The sequence below is a fragment of the Clinocottus analis genome, unplaced genomic scaffold (assembly GCF_023055335.1).
Source record: "Clinocottus analis isolate CAN_PGR_092001 unplaced genomic scaffold, fCliAna1.0.p SCAF_21, whole genome shotgun sequence".
Taxonomy (NCBI): Eukaryota; Metazoa; Chordata; class Actinopteri; order Perciformes; family Cottidae; genus Clinocottus; species Clinocottus analis.
This window is the reverse complement of record NW_027175943.1, coordinates 2,671,580-2,699,578: the sequence shown is the minus strand read 5'-3', so window position 1 is coordinate 2,699,578 and position 27,999 is coordinate 2,671,580. Positions and strand designations below refer to the sequence as shown.

Genomic DNA, 27,999 nt, shown 5'->3' with positions numbered 1-27,999 from the left:
GTGTGTGTTGTTCCTATGTCTGCGTGTATCGTTGGCCATGCTGGAGGAAAAGAAGCCTCGCAGGACGCCGGTCGCCCCAAAACCCAGAAGCTCAGCATCAGCACCGGCGCCGGTGACTCGGTCGCCGCTAAGACCGAGAGGAGCGTCTCTGACGGTGCCGCTGCCGTCACCGCCACCGACCCTGCACGCCGGTAAGGACAGAGACACCGTCCTCACTTCATCGATAAAGACATGTTGTGCTTCCTTTTGTTTCCACTGCGGAGCTGAGAGGAAAACCCATCGTCTTCTCGTCCCCGAATGCGACCGCATTCTTGTCTGGCCACGCGAGCATTTGGGGCAATTAACAAGTGTGAAATAGTCCTGTGGGATTAACCTCGCTGACCCGGCAGCTAAAACAAGAAGACAACTGTGTGTTTGAGTGTCATGTATGTACGTATGTGTGTGTATGTACGTGTGTGTGTGCGTGTAGGTGGGTGCCTCATGCGTCTAAATCCAAAGCTTTAAAAGTTTTCTTCATCGATGCATATCAGACATACACGAAATACCTACACACACACACACACACAGACACACACACACACACACACAGACACACACACAGACACATCGCTGGATTTTGCCTGAGGTTTCTAGATATTTACTTCAGTGGTTTTAACATATTTTTTCGTCGTTAGCTTTTGATTGATTGATTAATCCCAGAGGAAGCTGCACCATTAAAACCAGTCTAAGAAGTAGAAGAGCACTCGAAGAGAAGTAAAGATGTGTTCGTCCGTGTCCTGACACCAAGTTTCATGACAATCTGAGTTTGTAATCCTGCTCACAACCTTACAAACATACCCTCACTTCAGGAAGGAGACGGATTAACTGTAAAATAAGATAAAATAATCCTTTATTACTCCCTCAGGGAGGGAATTACAGGACAACAGCAGCATTGCTCACAAGTAAATACAGATAAAAATCAAGTAATATAAGTAAACAGTAGAACAGTAATAAAGAAAATTAAACAGTAAGAAGAATATTAAATATTCAGATGGAATAAAAATGTGTTTAAAAGTACTTAAACGTACTTAAAGGTACTGGATGTTGCACCAGGAGATGAATTAAACACAGAAAGTAACGATGAATCATTGAAGGACATTTTAAGACTTCTCTTGGATAGAAACTTCCACATTTTTTAAAATTTTTTGGCATTTTTATTGAGCAAACTATCAATTCATGTAAAAAAGTAACGACCAGGTATATTGATATTGAAAAGAGTCGTGTTTTTTTAGACTCTTGCTGAACGTTGCTCGGACAAAGTCCTGAGCTGTTAATTCCAAAAAAAGCTTTTAATAGTTTTCCTCTAACAGCCGGGATGCTCACGAGGCGTTTATTACAGTGTGTGTGTGTGTGAGTGTGTGTGTGTGTGTGTGTGTGTGTGCGTGTGTGTGTGTGTGTGTGTGTGTGTGTGCGTGTGTGTGTGTGTGAAATAGCTCCGGTCTGAGGCGAGGCTTCGCTCTGAGGGTTTAGACGGCTGGATTTAGAGTATTTACGCAGCGCGTCCATCTGATTTACCTCCAGGTCCTCCTGGTCTCTATTTTCAGGTTTCTATCACAGCTCCGCCATCTGATGCACACACACACACACACACACACACACACACACACACACACACACACACACACACACACATAGAGGGGTTTTGGGGGGTTTCTATTGCTCCCATAAGACTTGTAATAGAGCGCCGGCACCTCTCCGTCCGCCTTACATCGGTGGCTGAAGCTGTGAAGTCCGTGCCAGCAGATTGAGTCTCGTGGGTCTCACAGCTCGTTAACCAACAAGTCCTCCAAATTAAATAAATAGATGAACTTTATTGTCCCTTCGGGAGGATTTGTCTCGGGCACAGTGTTAACACCGTGTCCCTCCAGAACCACACGGTAGAGGCTTTCAGATCTAACGCCTCTATGGTTCAGGTCTGGTTAGGTTTGGGCAGAAAAACAGCTTAGTGAGGGAAGAAAAGTCAGATTTAGGCGATAATGATAACTAATTCTTGGCCCTTGGTTGCAGTCAGTAGTAAAATAAACACATTTTGGCATCTTTGAGCTGGTTTGAAACACACACACGACACATTTTCATTATTTAGCTGATGCATAAACTGCATTGTCTCCTACAGACTAAAAAAAACATATTTTTAGCAATCAAAAGCTGATGCCTGCTTGCTAACCTGGCCCTTGGTGCCATTAAACCATTCAAGAAGATGGTGGAACAAGAAGATAATACATGAAGTGTGCCAGTCAAACCTTAAATATGTGTCTCTTCAGCTCTTTTAGTGAGTGGAAGTGAACCAAAAACACAGAAATTAACGAGCTGAAAGATGCTAAAACGCCCTGTAGGAAGAGTTCAAAAACACGCTGACCTTGACACACACACACACACACACGCACACATTTAGCCTACAGTGCACACTCACAATATGACCAAACACCTCGTAAATGTCTGAGCGGGTCTCAGTTTTTACAACGTGACAGGTGAGCTGTGTTAGAGAGAGAGAACAGCTGCTGCTTCACCTCCATCTGTGACTTCTGCTCATCGTATCGTCTTCTCTCTTCATCTCTAACGCCTTCTTTAGTCATTGTGCTGTTTCCCGCTCTCTGTGTCTCTCTGTTGACCTCTGACCCTTTACTGGTTTCACTGGTTTCCCTGCTTCAAGTTCAGCAGCACAGGAAGTTAGCATGACTGGAATGCGGAGAAGTGACGTAATGATGCTGTATAGATCGACCAGTCAGCATTGACTTCTATACAACCAGAGGAGTCGCCCCCTGGTGGTCAGGAGAGAGAATGCAGCTTTAACACATGAAGCATTGACTTCTATCTTTTTTCAGTCTCCTAAAATAGAGAATCTCTTAAAGCCGGATCGCGGCGTCCGAGACGGCGAGGAAAAAAAATCACTCCCTGGCTGTAAATCAAGCCGAGGTGTGATGATGTAACTCAAATTAGACCCTCGGACACATCGCCGCATGATGCGGTATCGCTGTCGCCCTCAGCTGTCCGTCCCGAACTCCCCGTGAGGTCAGGAGACATTTCTGAGATCCTACAGTCACGTCGTCACGTAGCGGCTCCAGTAATAATCGCCGAATTGGCGTTTGAAGGAACTTTAAACCACCGAGACGTGGAAAAGAAGTACATTTACTCCAGTGAAGTACTCGAGTACACGTTTCTGATACTTTACGTGAGTGTTTTTCACATTCTTCTTCTACTCTACCACCTCTATATATATATATATATATATATATATATATATATATATATATATATATATATATATATATATACATATAATGTAATATTTCTGATTAAATTTACATACTTCAATATATCAATGTGCAGGTCTCTTACTGGAATATTCATACAGTGTGGTATTAATACTTTCACCAAAGTAAATGATCTGAATACTTCCTCACCAATGTATAAGGATTCATTAAAAATGAAACTAAGGAAAATACCTTGTTGAGGTTTCACACTGTTTATGTATTATTAGATATACATGAATCTATATAAAAGAATAAATGTTCAGTAATCATCACCAACACATCACACGGTTATATTGGAGGGCACTGGAACATACTTATCATGAAGTACCATGTCTCTCACACACACACACACACACACACACACACACACACACACACACACACACACACACACATGCAGACGTTGAGGTCTTGTGGTGCTGAGTGACCACATCTCTCTGCTTAAGCCGGGATTTATTTTCATCAACGCTCATTACGTCCTCTTGATAACTGCTCCTCGCTGTACACACACACACACACACACACACACACACACACACACACACACACACACACACACACACACACACACACACACACACAGGGAAGCCGATACAGGGTGTGGACAAATTGAATGAAACTCGAGCGGGCCGGCTCACAGGAACGTCTCGGCCCGTGAAAAGGTCCTTCCCCAAATGTGCTTCACAAATGAGCTGATCGCTTAGATCTGTTATTTCTGGAATATTTTTTATTTTTTGTTTGCATCAGTTGCCAAAAAAAAGAAACAATTTTGCACATTATTTTAATAACTAATGGACAATATTTTGGTTCTAAATAAAATGGGGTTAGTATGTCTTACAATTAGGATAAACATGATCACAACTGGCCTATTTCTACTTTTTCATGGGAGCACGAGAAGCACAGATGTTGGATTAAACACGTTTATACATTGTCTTTTTTAAGGACATATGTTTTTGTTTGTTTTATTCAAAGACATCAAAACAATATAACAAGTGGACAGAAGCTTATATATACAAAGATATTCCTTAAAGAAAGTCTGAAGAAATCTGCTTTTTTGACCACATTAACCCGTTGCCCTCGTCCCCTTTCATCTCCTTCAAATCATCCATTAAAAAATGCCGAGGCGTATCAAGGCACCGACTTCACGGAGAGATTTATGACCCCGACATGTGCCACCGCCGGTGTGTCCGGTGTGTGTTACCGGGTGCACTCCCTGTCCCTGTTGCGTGATGGTTGACACCCATCTGTCTGTCGCTGGGCGTGAAGCTGAGGGCCGGTGGAGTGCCAGGAGCCGCCGGCGACCACATAACCTGCAAGCTGTGAGGCCAACGAGGCCGGGTGTGCAGCTAAAAGGCCGATGATTAGGGTTTTGGGTGTCGCACCGCGGCTAATGACCGTAATGAAAGTCTGCAAAGTGACGATGAATGAGTGTAATCGTCTGCAAAGAGGAAATAAAACGCCCAATCAGCAGAAAAAATTATATTTATATTGTCCGTTTGACAATGTTTACTGAGGGAATAACAAAAGTAGAGTCATTTTCTATAGACTTCTATACAACCAGAGAAATCGCCCCCTTGTGGTCAGTAGAGAGAATACAGGTTTAAGGCACTTCTACATGATGCATTGGTCAGGAGAGAGAATGCAGCTTTAACACATGAAGCGTAGACTTCTATACAACCAGAGAAGTCGCGCCCTTGTGGTCAGTAGAGAGAATGCAGCTTTAACACATGAAGCATAGACTTCTATACAACCAGAGTGGTCCCCTGGTGGTCAGGAGAGAGAACGTAGGTTTAAGGCACTTCTGCATGATGCATTGACTTCTAGTGAGAAACGGCAGCTTTCAGTATTAGTAGCTTGTTAGTTTAACTGCTGAAGCACGAGTGCCTTGCTCAGCAGCACCTGGACAGCCATCCCTCTGGGAGGGTTAAACATTCCTCTGTCATCTTCCCTGCCAAGTTTTTTTATTTTGCCACGTTGAGGAAATAGAAGCCATGTTTTTTTTATGGAAAGATCCCCCCGTTGAAGACAGATAGTAATTTGAGATTTCACATTCCTCGTCGGTCTCGACGGCGGGCGCTGCCCGTCGTCACTGATCTGGGGTCAGGTTACCTCCAGTCACAAGTGATATCATGGGAGAGGATCTCACCTTGCATTACATGCATTACTCTTAAATAGTTTATAGTAATATATAGTTTATTTTTACATCAGTAAAACTTGAATGTATGACTTTTACTTACTCAAAGAAGAACAAGAGCTTTTTGACAATGTATTTTTTTACATTTACCTCTGAGATGTCACTCGAATACAAAGTACAATATCTACCTATGAGTAGTACTAGAATAAAAGTACAATATTTGCCTCTGAGACGTAGAATACAAATATAATGTAGCAGAAAATAAAGTACTTCAAAAATATTCCACTGGGGGTCAAAGATACACTGTAATTTGAAGGTTATATTCAAGGGAGAGGAAGCAAATAATAACATATGGTGTGTGTGTGTGTGTGTGTGTGTGTGTGTGTGTGTGTGTGTGTGTGTGTGTGTACTTTATGGTGAGGTCACCGCCACAAGCCTCTGTCAGGGTAGCGATGACAACCTAAAATAAATATCTTTTGGCTGAAGCTCCCCTTCCAGACCCCTCTCTCTCTCTCTCTCTCTCTCTCTCTCTCTCTCTCTCTCTCTCTCTCTCTCTCTCTCTCTCTCTCAAACACACACACACACACACACACACACGCACACACACACGGTCAGCTGTTGTGTCACGGTCAGGTGTTAAACCCTGTGGTCAGGGGAAGGGATAAAGTGGATATATTATTAATTTGATGCAATCCCCAACTGAGAAAGATCCGTTATTAAAAATATTCATCGTCATATTTTGATAAACTGTTGATTCAGCAGTCTGAGTAGTCAAAAATAAATATTTTGAAAGAGTAACGGCTCATATACTGCAACCCCAGTCTCCTCCAAAAAGACGTTGCTATAAAACTGAACTGTTTTCTAGATTATGTTTTGAGGGAAAAGTTTCTTCAAGGTTAGGGCCGCAGTTTTAAAAAAATTGATAATTTAGTAAATTGAAAAATCTAGAATATTATATATATATATATATATATATATATATATATATATATATATATATATATATATATATATATATATATATATATATATATATTGTAGGACCTTATTATTTCACTGTTATTTCACTTGTAACGTCCGCGCTTTTACTCTGAAGGCGTGACACCAAAACCGGAAGTGTCCGCCATATAGAGAAACCGCTTCACTCCGGACTCCAGACTGACTTTCCGAAGATGAAGCCCAACAAACCAGAGACGTGAGATACTCACAAATAACGGAAGGTATGCGACAACAAAAACGCCTCGCTTCTACTTCGTGTTTATCGTCTGAAACTCGTGTTGAACGTTTGTTTGTTTGTTTCCGGGCTCCTCGTGAAGTCTTCCGTTTAGGGGCCTGTTAGCAGGAGCACGCGCAGCCAGTTGAGTCATTTTAGCTCTTTTTTTGGCCAGAATGAGGGTCTGAAGAGCACTTGTGTGTAGCGAGTACACGTTTATAACTTCATGTATACATCCCGATGTTGTGTCTCCTGGATCCTCCGGCTTGGAAGCAGATCTCGTCCTAATTTCCTACGATGCATCTCGAGGATTGAGGAGGCTTACCGGAGGAGCTAGGAAACACTTGTGTGTCCTTTGCAGGGGTGTTTTTGGCACACGTAAAACAAAAAAAAGCGGCGTGACACACAGGTGTGATCTCAAACCACGGTTACTTTCTGTAACTGTTGCATTTATGTAAGATGACATTCACCCGATGCTTATGTTTTCATACTGACTGTAGGCTGACATGACGTTTACTCTCCTCGCCTCCTCCCGTATCTCCTTTCTGAGAGGTCGAAGGACTCGAGGAAAGGAATTGACTAGGCACAACATTAGGAAATGAGAACGGCCCATTGTAGTTATTCCAAAGGCATGACATAAAGTTAGTAAACTTAATGGTATTCCCTAAATTCAGATAGCGACCTTCGGTTCTGCCGAGTGAGGTCGATGTGAGTGTCTTAAAACGTGCATTCTCTCTCCTGGCCACCAGGGGCGACTCCTGATTGTATAGAAGTCTATGAGGAAAATACTACTTGTCACTTTATTTATTCCCTTAGTAAACATTGTAAACATGAGTTTATGTCTCAATCTCTAGTTTCAAGTTTTCTTCAATACAGCATGATGTTCATTTAGTAAATTATGGCCCAATTATAGTCAAAAAGACCATACATCAGTATGCTTTAGGGCGGGCTTACTGTGATTGACAGGTAGCTGCCACAACCAGAGCCAATTCCTGCATCTCTTCATGGTGATGCCAAAATCTGCAAAACTCAAGGCTTTATAACGGCAGTCCACAAACCAAAATCCACTTTTTATATGCAGTCTGTGAGTCGGAGGGAATCTCCCAGAAACTAGTGAGAAAGATACATCTGTGTTGAAGTGTTTTAAACATTTGACTGAACCCCAGATAAGTGTTTAAAAAATGAAGCGTGGGCTAAACATCTGTATAGAACCCCAGAAGAGTCCAGGCAAAGGGGTGCAGCAACTTGATTGGAAGTTACATTCACGATGTTAAAAGAAAAAACACCGGCCTGATATAATGGTTACAATGGGATAAAGCTGGAAAATGCAAAGCATTCTGTTTGTTTGCAAAGTGACATTTGTGAATTTGCCCTTGATTTGATGGTGCTGCCTCCCTCAACTTGACTTGGAAAACAAAGGGGAAGGATATCACAGATACACCTTTTGGAATTGCTGTTATTGTTCTTTTCCAGAGTGGGGCGGGGGCGTTGGACCCGGCACTGCCACTAACCCCCCAACCAGATGTTAGGCTAATTTTGCTCGAGGTTACGTCTCACTACTACGTTTCTGTTTTGAAATGCAGTTTTTTATTTGGACTGAAAAAGTTAGTCTGTTTGAGTGTATATAGAGGAAGATATTTAGAATCAACCTAGACCTTTTATAATTGAAGAATCATACTATTATTTTCTGTAACTTCCTGTATACACCCTCAAAGCCCTAGTTCAAAACAGAAAGGTATTGGTGTAGATGGAGCCTTAATTTGGGCCGTACCACTTGTCTTTGTTTGTTTTTCTCGGTGACTCTCAACTTGCTTTTATTTGTGTTAGTTTTGAGTAAATTTGTTGTCTTTGAGACAACAGTACAGAGCGAGCCATACAGTGTGTCCAAAATGACTTACTACTTACTTACTTACTACTATTTGTATTAGTAGTTTTTCAGGTCGGTTGTCTAATTCTTTCGATATGATCTAATGTCACCACCTGAAATTGCGGTTCTGGTCTGTTACATTTTGCAATGTGCATTGTCTGCTGATGCCAGTCTCAATACACTGTTTCCACCAGAGATAAACATGGTAACAAAAATAAAGGAGTTTGTGTCTGTTCTGGATATCTTCTGTTTACAGCAGTTACCATGTTTTCTATCATCGACATTTTGTTGCCTTTGCCTCCTCTGTTCTTTCTTGCTAGTGAAGACTCTAAAGTGAAATAGACTGAATTTATGCGTTTTTCCGACTGCACCAGAGTGGACGACTCAAGAAGAGACCATCCAGATGATCGATTTAACCCATCCAAGATGCTGAAGTTCAATCCCATCCAATAACCCCATCCTTTGTTTTTTGTTGTTGTTGTTTTTTCACTTTTCAGCTTTGCATTGCTATCAGAGAGTTGTGCATCTTCTCCCACTCCACGGCCCCTAACAAGCCCCTTACTTGGAGGGCTCCACAGGAGTTCGCTCCTGATTGGCCAGCAGGCTGCATCCTTGCGGCTGGCTCAACTGAAAGCCCAGCTAGCAGTGACGCAGATAAACAATGCTCTCGTTGTTGGCAGCCGAGCTGCGACTTTGACGCCCAACTCACCTGCTGCCTACATACCCACAACACCCCCCTCCCCAACTGCTGCGGCCATCCACCTCCTTAACCTTCTGAAGATCGTAAACACCATGTCCCATCCTCTGTATAACCCCTATGCCTCCGGGAACCAAAGAGCCACCCATGGGCAGTATGGACTCCCCAGTGGACAGGCAGGGATGGACCCTCGGATGGCCCCTTCTCACCTTGGACCTGGATCCAGCTTCAGCTCTTCTGGATCTTCTTCTGGGACTTCTTCCAACTCTGGGGGAATACCTCCGTTGCTGCTGCCTCAGTCGATGAGCTACAGGCCTCCTGAACAAAGTCGGACCATAATAGACGAGAACATTGAAAGATCTATTGACATGCATATAAGTAGAGCCAGAGAGGAGGTGAGGCTTCTTGGCAAACCAGCGCATCAGCAGACCATAGACTCTCGATTTACAAGCACTCAAAGGGAGTGTCTCTCCTCAGGCACAGGGATGGTCTCCTACCCTCAACCAATGTCTTCAACCTCTGCATCTCTCGGACAGAGATACCCGGGAGTTGAAAGTGGCAAAGGCTCCTCGGACTGGTCATCTAACTACAAAAGACCCACTGTCAATGAACCCAATACGTTTTATTCATCGCCTGCTTCGTCTAACTATGCAAGCGGTGCTGGTGGTCGGTTTATTGCCTCCAGTGAAACGGAGCGTGATAAGCTGTCCATTCCAGGGTTGGGCGATTTTAACAAATCCATTCCGGACAAGCTTGCGGCCCTTACCGATTCCACTCAACATAAGTACACATCTGAATCAGCTTCTAACATCCTTTTGCATTTTGGACTGGAAAAAGAAGACTTGGAACACCTCATCTCGTACCCCGAAGACCAGATCACCCCTGCTAACCTGCCATTCATCTTGCGGCAAATCCGCATTGAGAAGACCAAAAGAGCTACGACTACAGCTCAGTCAAAACCCTGCCCCGAACCCCAACCAACCAGAACGACTCAATCAGGAGGGGCAGGGGTACGCCAGGAGGACATTTCATCGGCTTTTCTCCAGCTGAGTAATGTGATTGACTATGGACATACAGGCAAATATACTGGAGGGGCTGCAGACGAGATTGGAAGGACCAGTGGCAGCAGAGATAACAGTGGTGGCAGTGGAAGTATGTTGCCACCGGACACTTACAATAGTAGCAGACACGGTCTACAACCACTGCAAAAAACAGAGGTGAAAAGCAGTGCCTTGGGTTTTTGTCGAGACCAGGCGAGTTCTGCTTCCAGTTTCGGCTCTCCGCACAGTTCAACACTGAGCTATGTGGCTGCCCCAAGCAATGATCAGACTAAACGATTGCAAACCCAAGAAATCGTCTATCTGAAAGACACAGACATCAGAGTTGTCAAGCCTGAAGCCTCCAAACCCATTCCATTGAAACAACCAGAGCCAGTTCGCCAGTCAACTGCGAAAACCCAACAACCCGCCTATTTGACCCGTGGTGTGCATCCCAACAGAACTGGCCTTGTGGTCATTGACAGTAATGACACCCGTCAGAATAAGAACTTGAGTAAAAACTCCGGACAAGGGTCAACCATTGCTGAGCAGATGAAAAAGCAACAGACGCCGCAGCAGCCGGTGCAGCAGTTGCAGAAGCAGCCGGTGCAGCAGTTGCAGAAGCAGCCGGTGCAGCAGCCAGTGCAGCAGACGCAGCAGCAGATGCAGCCCATGCAGCAGCAACAGACGCAGCCAGTATCACAAGCCATCTGGCCTCCGTTTTTCCCCCCTGCAAAATCGGTTCCCCCTCCATCTCACATGCAACGTCCAGTGTTTATTCCTGGTGGACCTCCTCCCATCATTAGTCCTTCTGCTGTGCCTCAGCCAATCCCAGACCTGATGGACCTCATTCATCTGATGCCACCTTCCAACAGGCCGCCTCCGGCAAAGGCTGCAGCCTTCAAGGGCCTGCCAACACAGACCATGATGCATGATTATGCAGCGGCCTCACCAAGAATCTTTCCACATACCTGTTGTCTGTGTAGCAGAGAATGTCTTCAAATGAAGGTGAGTGGAAGTCTGCACTCTGTTCTCTTCCTTTCGGAAACTGTGGGATATTTATTCCAATATCTAAAATGTCTGTTATTTTTCATTCTGAAATTCTTTTTCAAATTGTATATTTTAAAACTTTTGTGGAAACTGATGGATTTGGTTTGAGGGCGATACGTTTCTTCTTTACGTTATGTTTTGGATGTACTGTAAACCAAAAAAACAAAGCATCAAAAATGCAATTCACAACTGTTTTTGATCTCTGTAATTCAGTTCACAGTGTTTGATTTTGGCTTAAAACCCTTGTTAGTACACCATAGTCTAGTTTAGACAGATTAAACAGAATGTAATTGGTATAAGACTATTACCTTTTACAGTAATGACTGTAGCATAATTTAAATAAAAATGTGGCTAACTTCTGGGACGGTTGTTGAAAAAGAAACCGGAGGCTTAGAAGACCTGACCAGGAAGAATCTGCACCTCTGAAGAACTAATGCATCAGAGGAGGATGGAAGAGGACTGTTTTTCTTCTTTCTTATTTTTTGTGCTTTTTTCCTATATTGTGTATATGTCGTTAAAATACTATGAAACGGTGGTTAGTTGTATATAGAGATGCACTGATGCCTGTACTGACTTCCAGACAGTGAGTCAAACAACATTGGTCCTCCGTATCGGCCAATATTAAAGTTAGATCAATGCATCATTAGTTTTATAATTTGTACTTATTTGTAATTCTTACTATTGGAACTATCAGTAATACATTCTGTTACTTGCAATAATTTAATATGTGCCAGTAGATACAATTTTGTAATATTGGTACATATGGAATATTATTGTGGAGTCAATCTCCCTTTTCGTATCCCAAAAATATTCCAACCACAATCATTCGCCTGAAGTCACCAGCATCGTACGAACCACACAATCGGCATTACAAATCGAACAACCAGGAACCGCCAGCCCCCACATCTTCCTGTCGACTCCACAGGTTTCCCCTGTGTGTGTTTGCCCTGATCCTGACACCTGATAACGACCTCTACAGAGATGATCATCAACGTACTCCAGGAAACTTTCTGACGCAAGAATGAAGAACCAGACTGAAGAACCAGACATTGCACTATCAAGAACCCAAAGAAGAACTCTTCATTCTAGTTGCTTGTTACTAGTACTTCTATATTTGTTATATTTCTTGAAAATTCTTGAACTCGGAAGTTGATCAAAGTCTGCTGTAATTATAATGAAATGACTGCTGTTGACTGGAGATTGAAAGAAACCAGATTAAACTTTTTTTCTTTTTTTTTAAGACTCTCTTACTATCAACACGTTCGCCACAATCTGAACACAAGAGCAGAAGAATTAGACACTTGGACTCAACCGTTTGTTTCTGGTTGCTGTGAAGTTGAATAATCTGTCAGACGATCACAAAGATGAGTTCATGCTGATAGCAGTTTGATGATAAGGAAGCCTTTTCTAACGCTGTACTTGTTGTTCCGAATACTAGGATTGGATCTCCCACCAGAACTCCAGTCTTCACCTTGAGAACTGCAAATCCCTTCGAAAACAGTCAGTTCTTTTTTCTTTTCTTTTGAACTTTTCCTTGATTTAAAGATCTTTGTGTCTCGAAGGGTCTTTCTTGAACTTATATTGTTGGGAACTTCTGTTAGGGTTCATATTTAGTTCTTTAAGGTACCTCCTCTGGTTGTTATGTTCTGCAGAACTTGTACTATTCCTTGATGCTATCTGACATTAGAAGCATTACCGAAATATCTAACTGCTTGATGACTGCCTACCTTTCTCAAATTTGGCCCCTTTGCTGTTTTTAATACGAGTGTTTCATTTGTTTGTTTGTTCAACAGATACCCGGATTGGGATGGTGAGATTGCACTCGGGTAAGTTTGTTACGCTCAGCCGACACTGTAGGCATTTTTATTGTTCCCCCCCCCTCTCATCAAAGTTTTGCCCGATTTGACCAATTCAGGGCTAAAATCCATCCGGATCCATCAAACATGTTGCACCCGCGATCGGTTGTACCCTGTTCCTATCGTTTTTAATGCATTTCACATCCATTGCTCTTTCCAGTGCTGCAGTCAAAGGTGCCCAGGCCTCGCCGTCAACCTCTTCACAGACTTACCCGCATCGTCAGAAAGCCAGACATGGAAGCCGCTCCCGTTCTCGTTCTCGCTCCCGTTCTCGCTCCCACTCCAGCTCGCCAAGTCCCCGTCGGTACTACAGTCGCCGATCACAGTCGCCGCCCAGCTCCAGATACACTCGCAGGTCTGTGATGCATACATTCTCAAAGAAGCAACTTGTGATGCCAGAACCTTTAAAATGCCTGCGTCAGCATTTTAACCTCTTTTGGATTTGTCACCCCTTGAGAACTATATTTTGAAGATTGTCATTAACTTTGATCTGTACTCCTACCAGGTCCCGGTCTCGTTCTAATTCCCCATGGTATGCCCGCACTACTCTTACCCACTGCCAGTCGCATTCAAGGAGCCCCGACAGACGATCCTCGCCAAGGAGAAGGGATGATAGATGGTCAGCTCCAAGAAGAAGCCGCGAGAGACAATCGTCGCCGAGGAGGAGTAACGAGAGACAGTCGCCATCAAGGAGGCGCAGAGAGAGACAGTCGCCATCAAGGAGGACCGACGAGAGACAGTCTGCGGCATCAAGGAGGCGGGACGAGAGACAGTCGCCATCAAAGAGGAGCAAAGAGAGACGATCCCCCAAACGAAAGCAGAGCAGCACCGACAGCTTGGTTAAGAAACTTCTGGAAACATCAGGTTTGAGAAACTGAGAACATTTTAACGACTTAACACCATGCTTAAAGACTTATTTTGAGTGGGAACGTACCTACGTCTATTGAAAAACAATCGCCATCTAACAAGTACCCAGATTACTGCCCTTTTCAATGGTTCAGATGCAAATGTTGTAAACCAGAGAGAAAACGTTTTTTTCAGACTAAATATGATCTTAACTCTAAATGTTTTCGTCTTTCTTAGAGACTCTGAATGAGACTTTTTAACCACCAAACACTGGTCTTTTCGTCTTCGTCCCTCTAGCTGTCCAGTCTCTGTCCAATGAGTCTGACCTGGAGACCGTGGTTAAAACTCTGGCTCCTGCCTTAATGGCCGAGCTCGCCAAGATGAAGTCCTCATCATCTTCCTCCTGCGCTTCCATTGGAGGAAAGCCCTCCTCGTCTTCTTCCTCGTCCTCTACAGCAAAGAAGGAGTCGACCAAAAAGACTTTGAAAGCACCTCCCAGCCTGCAAAGCAAAGCAAGTTCTCATTCAAAGACTACGGTTAGTGTGTGTGTGAGAGTTTGTGTGTAATGGGTTTACCAGAGAAACTTGGCAACATACAGTCTAACATCTGGTAATTTCTTTCATTGTAAATTATACTTTTTTGCGTCATCACTCGGTTAACAGTCCAGTTAAAGTGGACATGACAGGAATGCTCAGGGACTTTTTTGAGATGACTGTATTTTTGTACATCGTATGGTCCCTGATGTAAAACAACTAACCCAGATGCATTATATTTAGTCTAAAGTTTGTGTTTTTTTTCCCCTCTCTGCTCAGTCTGAGAGATCTACCCAACCAACTGAGGTGACTCTGGAAGGTGTTTTCAATTTCATCCCTCATGATGATTTGTTGGCTGCTGTGGAGGTCTTTGGAAAGACCAAGTCGTTTGTAAGGTACCGGTCCAAACACAAGGTATGTAAAGAGAGAGGCTTATATTTGCAAATGCTTTGCCCCTTTCATGCAGTTTTGAAAATATAGTGCTGTTGGCTAAATTTGTTCTTGACAATCAAACGTGTGTGTGTGTGTGTGTGTGTGTGTGTGTGTGTGTGTGTTTGTGTGTATGCACATGTAGGCACATGTGATATTCGAGAAAGAGGAAGACGCAAAGAAATTGAAGAGCTTGAAGACCCTCAATGTCAAAGGGCTTATACTCAATGTGGTCAGAGACGAGGTATTACACTTTGTCTTTCTTTCTCTGGAAAAATGTACATAATAATATTTGTCACTTGTAGTGTTATCAGCAGGACTCTATAGTCCCATTTTAATTTCATTTTTAAGATAACGTGTCTAATTGTTTTTGTTTCCAGGAAACTGTTTCTACAGAGCAGAAGAAGCCTTCCCAGAAGTAAGATATGGTTTCACACAGACCTCTTTTTAACAATCATGATCCTGTTTTATCAATATATTACTATAAATGTCCACTTGCTGCCAGAATGTGTGTCCTAAGAGGAGAAAAATGTGACTTTTAGGGAAATTTTAAGTAAAAGTCACTTCAGGATCTCAACCCGTGAAGTACAGCAGTATTTCATAATGAAGACCCTTTGAAGCCGTGACATTGACTTTCTGCTTTGAACCTTGAATTTCTACATTTTTTCCTCTATGATTCATGCAACTCTTCTTGTGTTCACAGACATCCTGCCGTGTCAAGCGTCTCCACACCTCCAACCACGTCCACTACCACGAAAAAGATCCTTCTCCCAACACCTGCTTCTCTTGTTCCCCCTCCGCCCTTAATGTCTTTGATTGCAGTGCCTATAAAGCCTCTACTGTCGCATGCTAAAGCCAAAAGACCTACACCTGGGAAACTTATGAAAAGTGCAGCAACTGCCTCTCAAGCAACCAGCTTAGCTAAAAAGGGGAAAATCGTCTCAGCCAAGCTGATAAATAAAATGGGGAAAACAGGAAAGTTGCTTGTGAATAAAATGGGGAAAGCAGGAAAATTGCCTGGGAATAAAATGGGAAAAATGGGAAAGTTGTTTGCGAAGGGACCTGTGAGAAAGACCCTGGTAAAGAAAAAAATATCGCCAGGATCCAAGTCCACGACTCTTCAGTGTGACGTCAAAGAATCTGAATCCGAAGTTCAAGAAGCTGTGCTGAAAGACACAGCCGAGGTTGCTGAGAAAGAACTTGACAAAGTACCTTATGAAGCAAAGGACGCCGACCCAATGGAGGTCGGTGAGATGGGAGTTGAAGTGGAAGAGCCCATGGTAGTTGGAAGTTGTGCCGAAGACGAAGAAAAACCGACAACCACGGAGGCTGCAGCAGAAAGTTCAGCAGCAGAAAGTTCAGCAGCAGAAAGTTCAGCAGCAGAAAGTTCAACGAGATCCAACGAGAGTCAAGCACCAAACATTGAAGTTGACGCGGGGCCAACAGAAGCCTCACCGCACCTCCAGCAAAGCACCTCCTCAGGGCCAGAGTCCACTGCTCAGGGGCCGGAGAGCGAGGTGGAGGCTTCACAGGGGACTCAGCAGGCGGCGGGAAGCTCAACCGGATCTGCTCTGGAGGCGAGGCCGCCGGGTGGAGGGCTGAACACCAAACCAATGAAAAAAGGTATGTTGGACACCTTTTTGAATGGATGGTGACGCATGTTGAAGTGTGGCCAGATGACCAGATGTGACCTTATACATTTCGCATCCAAACTTTTCAGCAATGTATTTTTGTAGTTTTTCAACGTTTTCCTTCTGGGGTCAGAGGTCATGGTCTCGATTTTGCATCTTTTTTAAATTCACTTTTTAAGGGCACTTGCATGTGAGCTATATGCCCATGTGTGACATCAACATTTGCAGAACAATATTAGCTCTTTGGATAATGAGGCAACATTGTCCCCAAGGCACAAGTGTAAAGTGATAATATCGCCAAAGCTGAAAAATTGAATTTCGATTTTGGAAATTCTTCAAATATCTCTTGTGAGAAGCATAACAATTATGTTTCTGTGGATCCTGTTGTTGCAGTAAAGAAACCAGCAGTTGCCGTATTGCCCATGAAGGCTTTTGGTGGTCTAACCTGTGGGGAGATGATCCTAAAGCGCCCGATTCCATACAAAATACGTAAGCAAGTTAAAAAAAAATGTCAGATTGTCTGATTTCACGGTCTTTCTCTATTGTGTTTCATACTTTTTGTTGTCTCTCCTTCACAGCGTGCTTCAATCTGAAAAATTGCTTCACGCCAAGGGTAAGTTTCCTCAAATCACTTGTATGAAGTGCTGTATTTCCACTTTAAAGACCAGGTGTTTTTGTGGCTATAATTTTTTTTTTTCTTCTTCTTTCGTCCTTGTAATATTGTTCAATGAATCTACCGCTCCTTAAAATCCTGACTAACGCGTCATTTCCTTTTCCCAGTTTTTGACACTTGGCCAGAAGCAGTTGTACATCACCAACCTGCCGGATTATAGCCCCAGCTGCTACACGGAGGACGACCTCGTCCAGCTGCTCACGCCATTCGGGTTTCAATATGCAGAAGACAACATCTACATTCTTCCCCAGACGTGCATGGTTTGTTTGGTTTATTAATTGCACCTTTCTGATGTGAAAAAATACCTTGCACAAGTAAATAGAAGTAGTAATACATGTTGGTGTCTGTTTTCCTCAGGCCTTCGTCTTCATGCCGGAAGTCCAGGATGTGGTCAACGTCATGAAGGCCTCTTCTGGAAAAAGGGCCATTTTTTTTAAAGGGAAGAGACTCAATTTCAATGTTCTTGCGAACAACATAACTTTAGCACCGGTAAGCAAGGACACTATTCTCTTTGTATTTACTGTTTTTATAGAAGAAGGTAATTCAATACGAGAGAAACAAACAAGTAAATTGGTTAGACGAGTGTGATAGGTTGTGAAAACGTATCTTTGTATTCTAAAAAATGCTCTCTGTTGTTTCTATTTCAGTTCTCTTTTTATAAATCACTGATGAAGCTCTTGCAGTATGTAAGTATTTTGCCCACACACATACAAACTCAATTGCATCTCCTGTTTCTAAGCTAGGCTTTAAAATACGTTCTAATTATTTAAGATATTGTCTTTTACTTTAAAAAACTGTGTGTGTGTCTGTGTGCTCTTTTTAACCTTTGGTTCGGATGTTCACTTCCTGTTCTTGATGCAGCGAGTGACCGGGGATGGATCCAAAACTGTCTACATCAAGAACATTTCCTGGAGTGAGACCTGGAAACTCAAACAAACTTTGAGGAAAATCCAATCTGTCAATAACTTCCTTCCTCTCCTCAACAAGGTATAAACAAACACATCCAAGTATTTCTTTAAGTGGCTTTAAAAAGGACTTCCTGTCATTCTTACTTGTCACGTATGTTCACGTGTTCCAGGTGTTTGTAGAATTTGGCTCCGTTTGCCACGCGGATCGGCTCGGGGTTTGGTACAGTTTGTTGAGACACGCCCCTGCTCACAAAATCTACAGGATGAAGATACCAACCGTTGACCCCAAAGTATTACAACGTAAGTATCTGTTTTGGGAATTTCTCAAAATTTGGCGCAATCGTTCACTTTGTCTCGAGAAACTTGAGGCCGCTACGACGAGTCAAGAATTCTCATGCCGATAATGACAACTTCACACCAACAGCTAACAGGATAAATGACGAAGTGGCAGGAGGCAGAACTCTTTGACATGTTTTTGTTGTTTTGCAGCATCAAAAGTGCCCAAGAACGCCATACCTCCCATCGCGGATGCTGTTACCGGTGCGACCGCCCCCTCGATGGAATTTGGCATCCCGGCAGACACCGTTGGACCATTTTGGGTCACGCTGAAGAGTCACCCCTTCCTGTACCCGACCACGAGTCCTTGGTTCATCATCCCAAGTAAGAGAGCAATTATTTTACCAATTCTGCCAAATGTGTCCCAACCTCTTCAGTCAAGTAATTGTATTTGCTTTTGTTCACTTTTTACTCCAAAGATCACCTGACAGTCCACAATCTGGAGGACATTGAGGTGAGACCAATTTCTGTTAAACTTTCTTATCATATGTATCGTATCAATAATAATCCATTAGTCATGGGTTTGAACCTTGTGTTTCCCAGAAGGCGAGTTGTGGCGCCAAGTTCCCAACGATCATGCTGACCGGTTTGCCAGCGGGATACTACAAGCACGAGGACGTGGCCACGCTGGTCTGGCAGTATTTCCCCAAGAAGAACCTTCACTCCCTGTACTACAACGTGGTGGTCTTACCTCTGCAGAGGAGGGTGAGCAGTAGAAACCACAGACTTTGACAGAGACAAACATTTTTGTTAGAGCAATTGTATTAACGAAATGTAACTGATTGAATTGAATTGTTTTCCCTTTCCTATCGTTCCTCTCTTCGTCTCCAGGCCTTTGTGTTTTTCCCCGATTGGACTTCGTGCTGCGATTTTGTCCGAGATCACCTCACACATGAAGTTTCTGTGACCCAAACCTCTCTCACTGTGCACTTTGTCTTGGAACAAATACATCCGGCTTCCACTGAGGTATGGACACCAGGAATAACCTCACTTGCGCTGTAGTTTGCGATCACATGCAGCATATGTATCCTCGCAGACCTAAAATAATGCTTTTATGTCCGGCCTTAAGCCAAATCAATCAAATCAATTAGCGTCCTCAAAGGAGCTGCTGGCAGGTGCATGGATGTCTTCTACAGAGGTTAGCATAGATCCAGCAATAGCATCAGCTTTATTGGAACTTGAGAGTATTTCTTCATTGAGAGAAGAGCAAAGAACAACACTGAAGGTCTTTCGCGTCAGAAAAGATGAATATTCTTCTGACTAGCTTCTGTAAGAGTTTGACAGCTGGTTCTTCCAATCACTTTTCCAATTACTCTTCTTGCAGGAGATGATGTACTCGACTCTGATGAAGTGGAGCAACGCTGTAAGTCCATAATCACTGATGTAAACCTTTCCTGAAGAGGAAGCAGCTCTTCGTCTGTGGATCTCTGGTCCTGAACTCCAACTGTTTCTTGCTCTTCAGGGAGTTCCCGAGTCAAAGGGTCTGGAGGAGCGGCTGCTGTGCGTGGAGACCTCCGAGACATCTTTGGATGTCATCGGAGTGGTCATGGACGTGGTGGCGTCGATTGCGCCCTTCGTCGGCTTCCTGCCGCTCGCCAACCGGGTACGAGAACACAAACATGATGCTCTTTTCACATTACAGTGTTGAGAGAATCCTCATGTCAAGCTATCTGCAGGCCTGAGAAAGTCTTTAAAAGTATTGAATTCAGCAGCACCCAGTTCATCATATAATGAACTGTTGCTCCGAGATAACTGTGGTCATTCTCCCTCCTCTCTTGTCTTCTCTCTGGTCGTCCATGACTGTTGTTCTACCTCAGATATGCATTGAGATGGAGGACTCCAGCGCTGTATCAGAAGTGGTGGAGAAATACAAAACTTTTTTACCAGACTGCTTTGAAAACCCTGAAGCTTGGTAAGTGTTTTTACATTTTTATTATTAGGGTTATGAAATCGGGTTGAGTTATTTTTTAGTAACTCAAATCTTTGTCTCCCCAAACATTCGTAAGGTTGCCTATCTTTGTGTTACTGTACTCTTAATTCATCTCAACTAAACTGACCAACTTCTTCTTTTTCTCTCTCCAGGACTAAAGTGACAAATATTGAGCCGTGAGTACATCTTTGATTTATTCTTGCCCGGTTATGAGAGAGACAAAGCATGACAATAATCAATGTGATGGCTGTTGTGATTTCACATGATGTTAGCTGTTGGTACATTTGGATAAATGCACACGCATATCCTTGAGTTAAAGATCAATCAGTTCAGATGTCAAGCTCAGTGGACAACAGTTCTGTGTGTCGACATTGTTCAACTTAAGTCTGCTATATCTGTGGAGACACCTCAGACATTTAATTTACGGCATTTTAAGCTATAATGTGACAAGAACTCCTTTTTTTTGATTTTAGGCTGAAGAGCCTTGAACAACGTCTCCAAGACTCTAGTGATATCAAGAACTTTGAAGCGAACCCCATCGAAGCCGAAACCCCTCCCTCCTTGTCTGAGCTACCGGTTATTGAGCCAGAACCTGTTGAGCAAACCAGTGACTCTGGTGGATCCGTCGTTTGTGAGCCCATCACAGCAGAACCGAGTGCTGCTGCTGCAAGTGACCTATCGATAGAGAAGGACGATCAAGAACCAGCAACAGAGATGGCTGAGGACTCCACTCTTGGTCCTGAGGCAAATGAAGATGCAGAGGAAGAGGAGTCACCGATAACCTTGACGGTTACTGCTGATGTGACCTCGCCCTCTGCAGCCAGCAGTGGAAACACAGTCGCAGATGCTTCAAGTCCTGACCCACCAGACACAGCTGAAGAAACCCCTGAACCCATTCCTGAAGTCAATCCTGAACTTCCTCAGATTAATGCAGACATGTTCCAGGCCATCACGGTGGCAGTTCGCAACCACAGGCTCACCCGAGAGAGCAGCTCCAAGAGTGAGGAAAAGGAGGTGAGGCCTGGCTTTTCCATTTTATTCAACACTTAAATATGGCAATAGATGAATCAAGTTGAAACATCAAAACATAATGTTACCTCGGGTCTCTTAAAAGTTGTTACTTTGATACCAGAGATTTTAAAATTTTCTCCACCATACATGATGAATATCTTCCAGTTTATTTCACATGACAATAATCTGGGAAATCTCTCTTTAGATCCCCAGCGAAAGCAACACAAGCTCTCGACCGTCAACGGCTGAAGACGCACCACAAAGAAAGGTTACCGGCCTTTTTCTATTCCCAAAAAGTCTTTAGATGAACAAGTATATGCAGTAAATTATTGGGTCATCAATGTATTTATTTGTATTAAGTTTATCTTGATGAAGAAGATAACAGATTAATTGATTCAATGATTGAACTTCTTTATTCTCTAATCAGGGTCAGGAGGATTCCACAGATGACATTGCTTCGTCGGATACCTGTCGGTTTGATGAGCTAAATTTCAACATGGAAGACTTTGTCACTGTTGACGAAGTCGGCGATGACGGGGATGACACGAGCCCCGAGCCTCACAGCACCTCCTCATCCAAGCAGTCCTCCAGATCAAGAAGAGAGAGGCAAAGCTCAAGAGCGCCTGCTGGCAAACAGACCTCAACAAGGTCTTCGAAAGAATACAAGACCTCTTCCTCATCCCACTCATCCAAGTACAATAAAGACTTCAGCTCTTCGGGTTCTGCGTCACCAAAAAGGTCCAAGCACTCATTTGAGCCTTCCAAATCCTCGATCAAACCTTCCGCCTCTGCCAGTGCCTGTAAGGCCTCCCCCTCTTCTTCTCCACTGTCGACTGAAACCCCTTCTGCCCCCAGTCAGAAAACACAACGGAGCAAAACACAATCAGTCAAAGCATCCACCAGTTTAAGTACCTGTTCATCCTCCGCTTCACGTGAAACAAAAGGTAGAGCAGCAGCAATGATCTCTATTGAAAGTCGTTCTGAGCGGCTTCTTGAAGAAAAAGAGTGCACCGTGGCAAAGTCTGACCTAAACGTGCCAGCAGAAAGCATTGCTGCAAAAGCTGTTAAGTCAGAGACAAACATGGAAACATCATCAGAGATTCCTCCAACTCAACACGAACAGGGGTTAGAGTTGAGCCACGCCCAGAAACTGGAGATTGCTTTTAATGTCAACACACTTGAAGAGCAGAAGCAAAGCAAAGATGAAAGAAAAGAAGATGATCTTTGCAAACATACAGAGGTGGAAGAGGGTGAAAGTTATCAAATCCTGGATTCACTTGATGATCAAACGGATGAACCGATGGATGATAAGGACCACGCACAGCCAAGTGGACCGAAAGGAGGCCAGGCTTTGCATGAGGAAAGCGTTCAGATCTCTGACAGTGTTGACGATGAAGTCAAAGCCTGCCCACCGGAGTATAAGGAATCGGAAATTGGTGGTTCTCTACAAGTGTCGGACAGTGTTGTCGAAGGCGAAGCAGCTACAGGTCAAGAGGACAGTCGCCTGGGTCAAGATAACAGTTCTTCAGTGAAGCAACTGTCTCAGGATCATGTGACAAGTAATGTAGAGACTTTCCAGGTGTCCGATACAGGTAGTACACACACTCCGGACATGGAAGATGGGAAGAAGAGAAAAGAGCAGGAAGTCAAAAGTAATATGCTTTCTGCAGAGTCCTGCAATGCCTTCAAAGATGTGGATATTCTTGATAGCCGAAGTCCAAATGAAGACCAGCCTCCTCAAGACCCCGACAACAAAGACACTTTAAAAGACCCAGACAGTGATGCTACGGAACAGGAAACCTTTGAGATATTAGATTCAATTGATGATCTTAATTCAGCGGAAGACAACAACCAGAACCTTGGAATTCCCATTGACCACATCTCTAAAGAAGATATTAAGCCCGTGGAGAAAGAGGAAGACTCATATCAGGTAATTGATTCTGTGGAAGATCAGCCAATGACTTCAGAGTTCGAGACGACCAGCAACATAGGAAAAAGAAAGGTAGGGAGTGGGACTGCTAGAAAAGATGGTAAACCATCAAATAGGAGTGGCTCCACAACCACCACATCCAAAAGTGAAGAGAAAGAGAAACCAAAGAGGGCGGTTAAAAAATACGAGACCCAAACGAAGAAGGACCTCACTGCAAGAGATTCTGAAACCGAGAAAGAGGTCACTGAGGACGTGGTCTATAAGATAGTAGATTCTGTTGAAGACGAACCGGTTCAAGATGCGCCTATCGCAGAAACGTCCGGCAGAAGAAGAAGTGCAAGAGGAAAGAAAGAGGATAAAATCACATTGGATCTCACAGAAGCGTCTGAAAAACCAGAGGAGGTGAGGTACACGATTTTAGACTCTGTAGACGGAGAAAATGCCAACGATGAACCAATGCCAAGACCTACCAGAGGAAAAAGGGGAAGACCACCGAAGAAAGAGGCTCCAAATGAGAAAACAACAACGGTGGACACCTTACCAAGACGGAGGCAAACGCCTGGCGGAGAGTCACAGGAACGAAACAGGGAAAGAACGCCAAAGCCAGAAGAGAGAGTTCCTCCCAAAGAGAGCATACCGTCAGAGCAGAGTGAGGTAGGTGAGTTAAGTAAGGGGGATGCGACCAATGAGGTGTTCGACTCTATCGAGGTGAAGGTTGTTCAGGATGATCGGCCTGCTCCGAGAAAAAGGGGAAGACCAAGGAAAGACACTAAGATAACCCAAAAAAGTCTTGGCTCAACATTAAAGAAGAGCGACAAAGACGCATTGATGATTGTGACGGACGAAGAGGAGGCGACATATCAGATTCTTGATTCTGTGGAGAGCGAGGCGGTAGACGAACAGCCCCACACGGAACAGTCAGAGGAGGAAACTTTGAAAAACATTGACCAGCAAACTAAGAGAAGTGAATCTCCCACAGGGTCGCCCAAAAATGAGGAGGAAGACGACGAGCCGATGTACTGCATTATAGATTCCCTGGATGACGATCATGTTCAAGAACAGCAGAAGAGCACGGAGGACGAGACGAAAGGTACAACTTCTTCAAAACGAGAGTCGTCGGCTGAAAAAGACACACCAATATGTGCCGGCACTGTTGTTGAAGAGACCGAAGAGGGTGTCGAAGAGGAGACGCTGTACCAGATAGTTGATGATTTAGAGTCAAGTGATGAACCATCTGCTGCAGAATGTTCAGGAACTACAGAAACACCCAGACCAGACATGCAGACATTAAAATCCCAGAGTGATACCGACGTTGAAGTGGAGAACAAACCAAAATTGCCTGAGAAAGATGACGCATCGAGCACTCTGGACCTGGACCAAGTGAGCGAGGAGGAGGACTACCTTGACCAAGTGAGCGAGGAAGAGGAGAGTTACCCGGACGATGCGACCGAGGAGGAAGAATTGAGAAAGCAAGTAGTCGCTGTGAAAGAGAAGCAATTTGCCGAGGAGCGAGGGGCGAGGATGACCAGGGAGAGGGAGGAAAGGAGGACCAGGGAGTCAGAGCAGAGGGAGCGAAGGAGCCGAAGCGGCAGTAAAGGAGGAGGAGGAGGTGGAGGAGGCAGCGGGCGAGGATCGAGGAGGGAAAAGCAGAGGGCAAGGGAAAAGGAGGAGACGGTGGCGGTAGACCCCAAGGAGATGGTGACTCTGGATGAGGTGGGAGCGGATGATGCTGCAGAGGAAAGAGCGTCCGACAGCAAAGAGTGGGATGAGGAAATCATGGAGGGAGAGCTGCAGGCACTCGTCACTCTGGATGAGTTCATTGGAGAAGAAGAGGATGAGGAGGATGGGAAGGTGGAGCAAAGCCCACTGGATCCCCATTCGCCAAGCCAGGAGGAGGAGGAGTTGGTGAACTTCTTAAACCCAGAGGTAAACGTCAATATTTTAACACAGTAGAAGTTACATATGTAAAGCTCAACAAATCCCGGTGGTTCAAGATGCCTCGTGTCTGCTTTTAGACTTTAGTGACTTTGGATGAAGCTGGCGACGATGAGGAAGAGAAGCCGGTTGAAGAGCAAGCTGAGGAAACCCCGAGATCTGCCAAACGCAAAAACGATGACGACGCAGGTATGAGTTATTTGGATTCTAAATTGAATATCGATTGAAATTATATTTTTACATTAAACTTTGAATTCCACTACGGTCGTTTATCACCACCTAGATTATTTCGTGTCTCCATCACTTTGTCTGGTAAAGCATGTTGGTGGCGACTGGGGCGACTTCGTGACTCCCCTACTTTGTAGACATCTGTTATCACTTTCACATCAGTGTAGAAAAAAGCCTCAATCAAGTCTACGTTGAATCAATATGGTAAATTACCATAAAAACTGTTAATACTGTTTTTGTTTTTTGTCCAGCTTTAGAAGAAAGTATGAACTTTGTGACGGTAGACGAGGTGGGAGAGGATGAAGAGGAGGAAAAGGAAGCGGTGAAAACCAGGACAAAAGGACAAGCCAAGAAGAGAAGCAGACAAACCCCTGGTGAGACACTAACACAGTTATATTTACACCTTTTTATGCATATCAGGGGCCTCGTTCACTTTGCTCAGTTTGGGAGGTACAACCTGGAACTCTGTGCCTGAAAACCAGCCGCAGGTTCTTCAGTTTGGAGCCAAACTCCTCGTTAGTTTAAGAGTATTATTTAGCGGTTTCCCTTTCACTTGTCTGCTCAACCGATTCATTGTCTTTTACCACAGTGAGGAAATCTACCAGAGGGAAAAAAGTGGCTGCAGAAGACGAGAGTGTAGAAGAAGAAAGGGAGCCAGCTGACGTACTCCCTCCGACTGCACTCGACGCCTCCTCGTCACTCGACAAAGATCCGTCTACGTTGTCGAGTGTCGGCCGGTCGGAGATCCAGAAAGTGGAGTTGGAGGCAGAAGCAGCCGGCCAAGCCGACATCGACGCTGCCTCTGCTGGACAGGAGCTGCAGCCGGAGCATCCTGAGGACCAGACGCTGGAGGAAGGACCAAGCAGGCCGGACAAAGGTACAGAGATCTAAAAGAATAATCGACTGTTTTTAAGAAAAAGATCACTGTGATCTTTTGAAATGATTTCTGGATCTCTGATTCCTTCTCTTCTCTAGTTGGGAGCAAACAGAGGAGGGAGACCGGCGGACCTGCAGCAAAGCGATCTCGTTCTCAGTCTCCGAGCGTCGACGCCGATGTCGAACTGCCGGCATTCAATCCCAACAACCCCCTCGGTGAGACGCGTGCAAGTCGTCGCACCGACACCAGACGCAGACACTTTTTCCATCCTCCTGTTTCACCTTCATTTTCTCCCCTTTCAGGTCAGCAGTTTGTGGTCCCCAAGTCGGGGTTCTTCTGTAATCTGTGCTCTATGTTCTACCTGAACGAGAGAGCTGCAAGGGACCGACACTGCAGCAGCCAGAAACACTACGACAACCTGAAGGTACGTAACACAAACAAAACACGTGCACAAACCACCACACACAAACTTAAATGCAGTAAAGCACATGCTTTGCCTCATTATTTGTGTTCTCTGCCCCTTCTCTTTTTTTCAGAAACATTTCCAGAAGCTTCGAGAGAAACCATCGAGCAGTTCTCAAGGCTGCGTTTCTGATTGATTCCAACAATTTTAATTGTTTTTTTTGTTTTTTCATTTGTCAAAAATGTGGCAGCGGTGAAGCTGGACGAGTAAAACCTCTGCAGCTTCAGTTGACAAATCAATGTGTATAATAAGCCATGTTGGTCAACTTTATTGCTGGTTTAGAAGCTTATTTTTTTTATACATCTACAGGTTACTGTATTAAATAATTCATATTTTAGCATGTATCGTCTCATTTCAAGCTCCTTACAACTACAGTTCTGGTGCCTTGCTCTGCTTGTTTTACATTTGGATGTTTATAAGCAGACAAGATGCCACATTAACTAATCTACTCGTCAATAAACGATTACCACAGTATTTACACAGTATAAACAGAATTTGTTTGCATTCATTTCTGCTTATTTTCCCGGGTTATTTTTAAAAAATCAGCACATTTTGGATGGGAACTTGGCTGATGATTTATAGCTCAATTTGACTGATAGAGAAACTGTTCTGTTATTTTTGCACATACATAAATCATCTTCACCCCGTCTCAGGTACTCTTTAGTCTGCTCTCATAGTGTTATCTGCTCTTTTCTACTAATTGTAAGCCGTATTAATATGTGACTACAGCAGGAACAAGGACCACAAATACATTATTCACCACTGACATTCTCAAGTCATTCCCCCCAAAATATCAAAGTTTACATGAAACACGTGTAAACTAGCTAACAGGTGGGGCTTTTATTGTGAAGGGGGAAACGGAAGAGGAGGATTTGTTCGAGTGAAAAGGGAGACGAGAATAAAGTGCTTGTCTTGTCTCACCTAACGGAGCAGCGTGTTATTTTATTATTACACGTATATAGGCGCGAGAGAAACCCTCGGCTACACGTTTAGTAGATAACTGTCGAGCTAGAAATGACAACTAACGGTCGCGCAGTTTGAATCCACCTGTTATTGTGAGTGCGCACTGATACGGAACGCTCTGGTAAATGTAATCAGGTTGTACAGTACTTTATGGCTAAATAA

At 43.9% G+C, this 27,999-nt stretch overlaps 1 protein-coding gene across 1 annotated transcript; it reads left to right on the top strand.

The window, feature by feature from the left end:
* On the top strand, positions 1–27,348 carry LOC137791998 (uncharacterized). The gene is made up of 35 exons (XM_068587324.1): positions 1–191; positions 9,002–11,246; positions 12,727–12,788; positions 13,082–13,114; positions 13,305–13,499; positions 13,650–14,008; positions 14,288–14,526; positions 14,803–14,937; positions 15,098–15,196; positions 15,333–15,370; positions 15,656–16,575; positions 16,977–17,072; positions 17,162–17,196; positions 17,364–17,516; positions 17,614–17,745; positions 17,904–17,942; positions 18,118–18,243; positions 18,335–18,464; positions 18,654–18,824; positions 18,920–18,954; positions 19,044–19,205; positions 19,332–19,466; positions 19,825–19,863; positions 19,963–20,103; positions 20,318–20,412; positions 20,583–20,606; positions 20,904–21,444; positions 21,647–21,709; positions 21,869–25,297; positions 25,387–25,495; positions 25,786–25,908; positions 26,124–26,411; positions 26,510–26,626; positions 26,714–26,835; positions 26,948–27,348. Exons 1-35 carry the CDS (start codon positions 16–18, stop codon positions 27,008–27,010), a joined length of 10,869 nt encoding a protein of 3,622 aa, XP_068443425.1. The 5' UTR covers positions 1–15; the 3' UTR covers positions 27,011–27,348.
* The last annotated feature ends 651 nt before the right edge of the window (positions 27,349–27,999 follow it).

Coding starts and splice junctions, on each gene's coding strand:
- LOC137791998 (XM_068587324.1), top strand. CDS start 16: ATGTCTGCGTGTATCGTTGGCCATGCTGGAGGAAAAGAAGCCTCGCAG. Junction 20,607..20,903: donor AAAGTGACAAATATTGAGCC/GTGAGTACATCT, acceptor TTTTGATTTTAG/GCTGAAGAGCCTTGAACAAC. Junction 25,298..25,386: donor TGAACTTCTTAAACCCAGAG/GTAAACGTCAAT, acceptor GTCTGCTTTTAG/ACTTTAGTGACTTTGGATGA.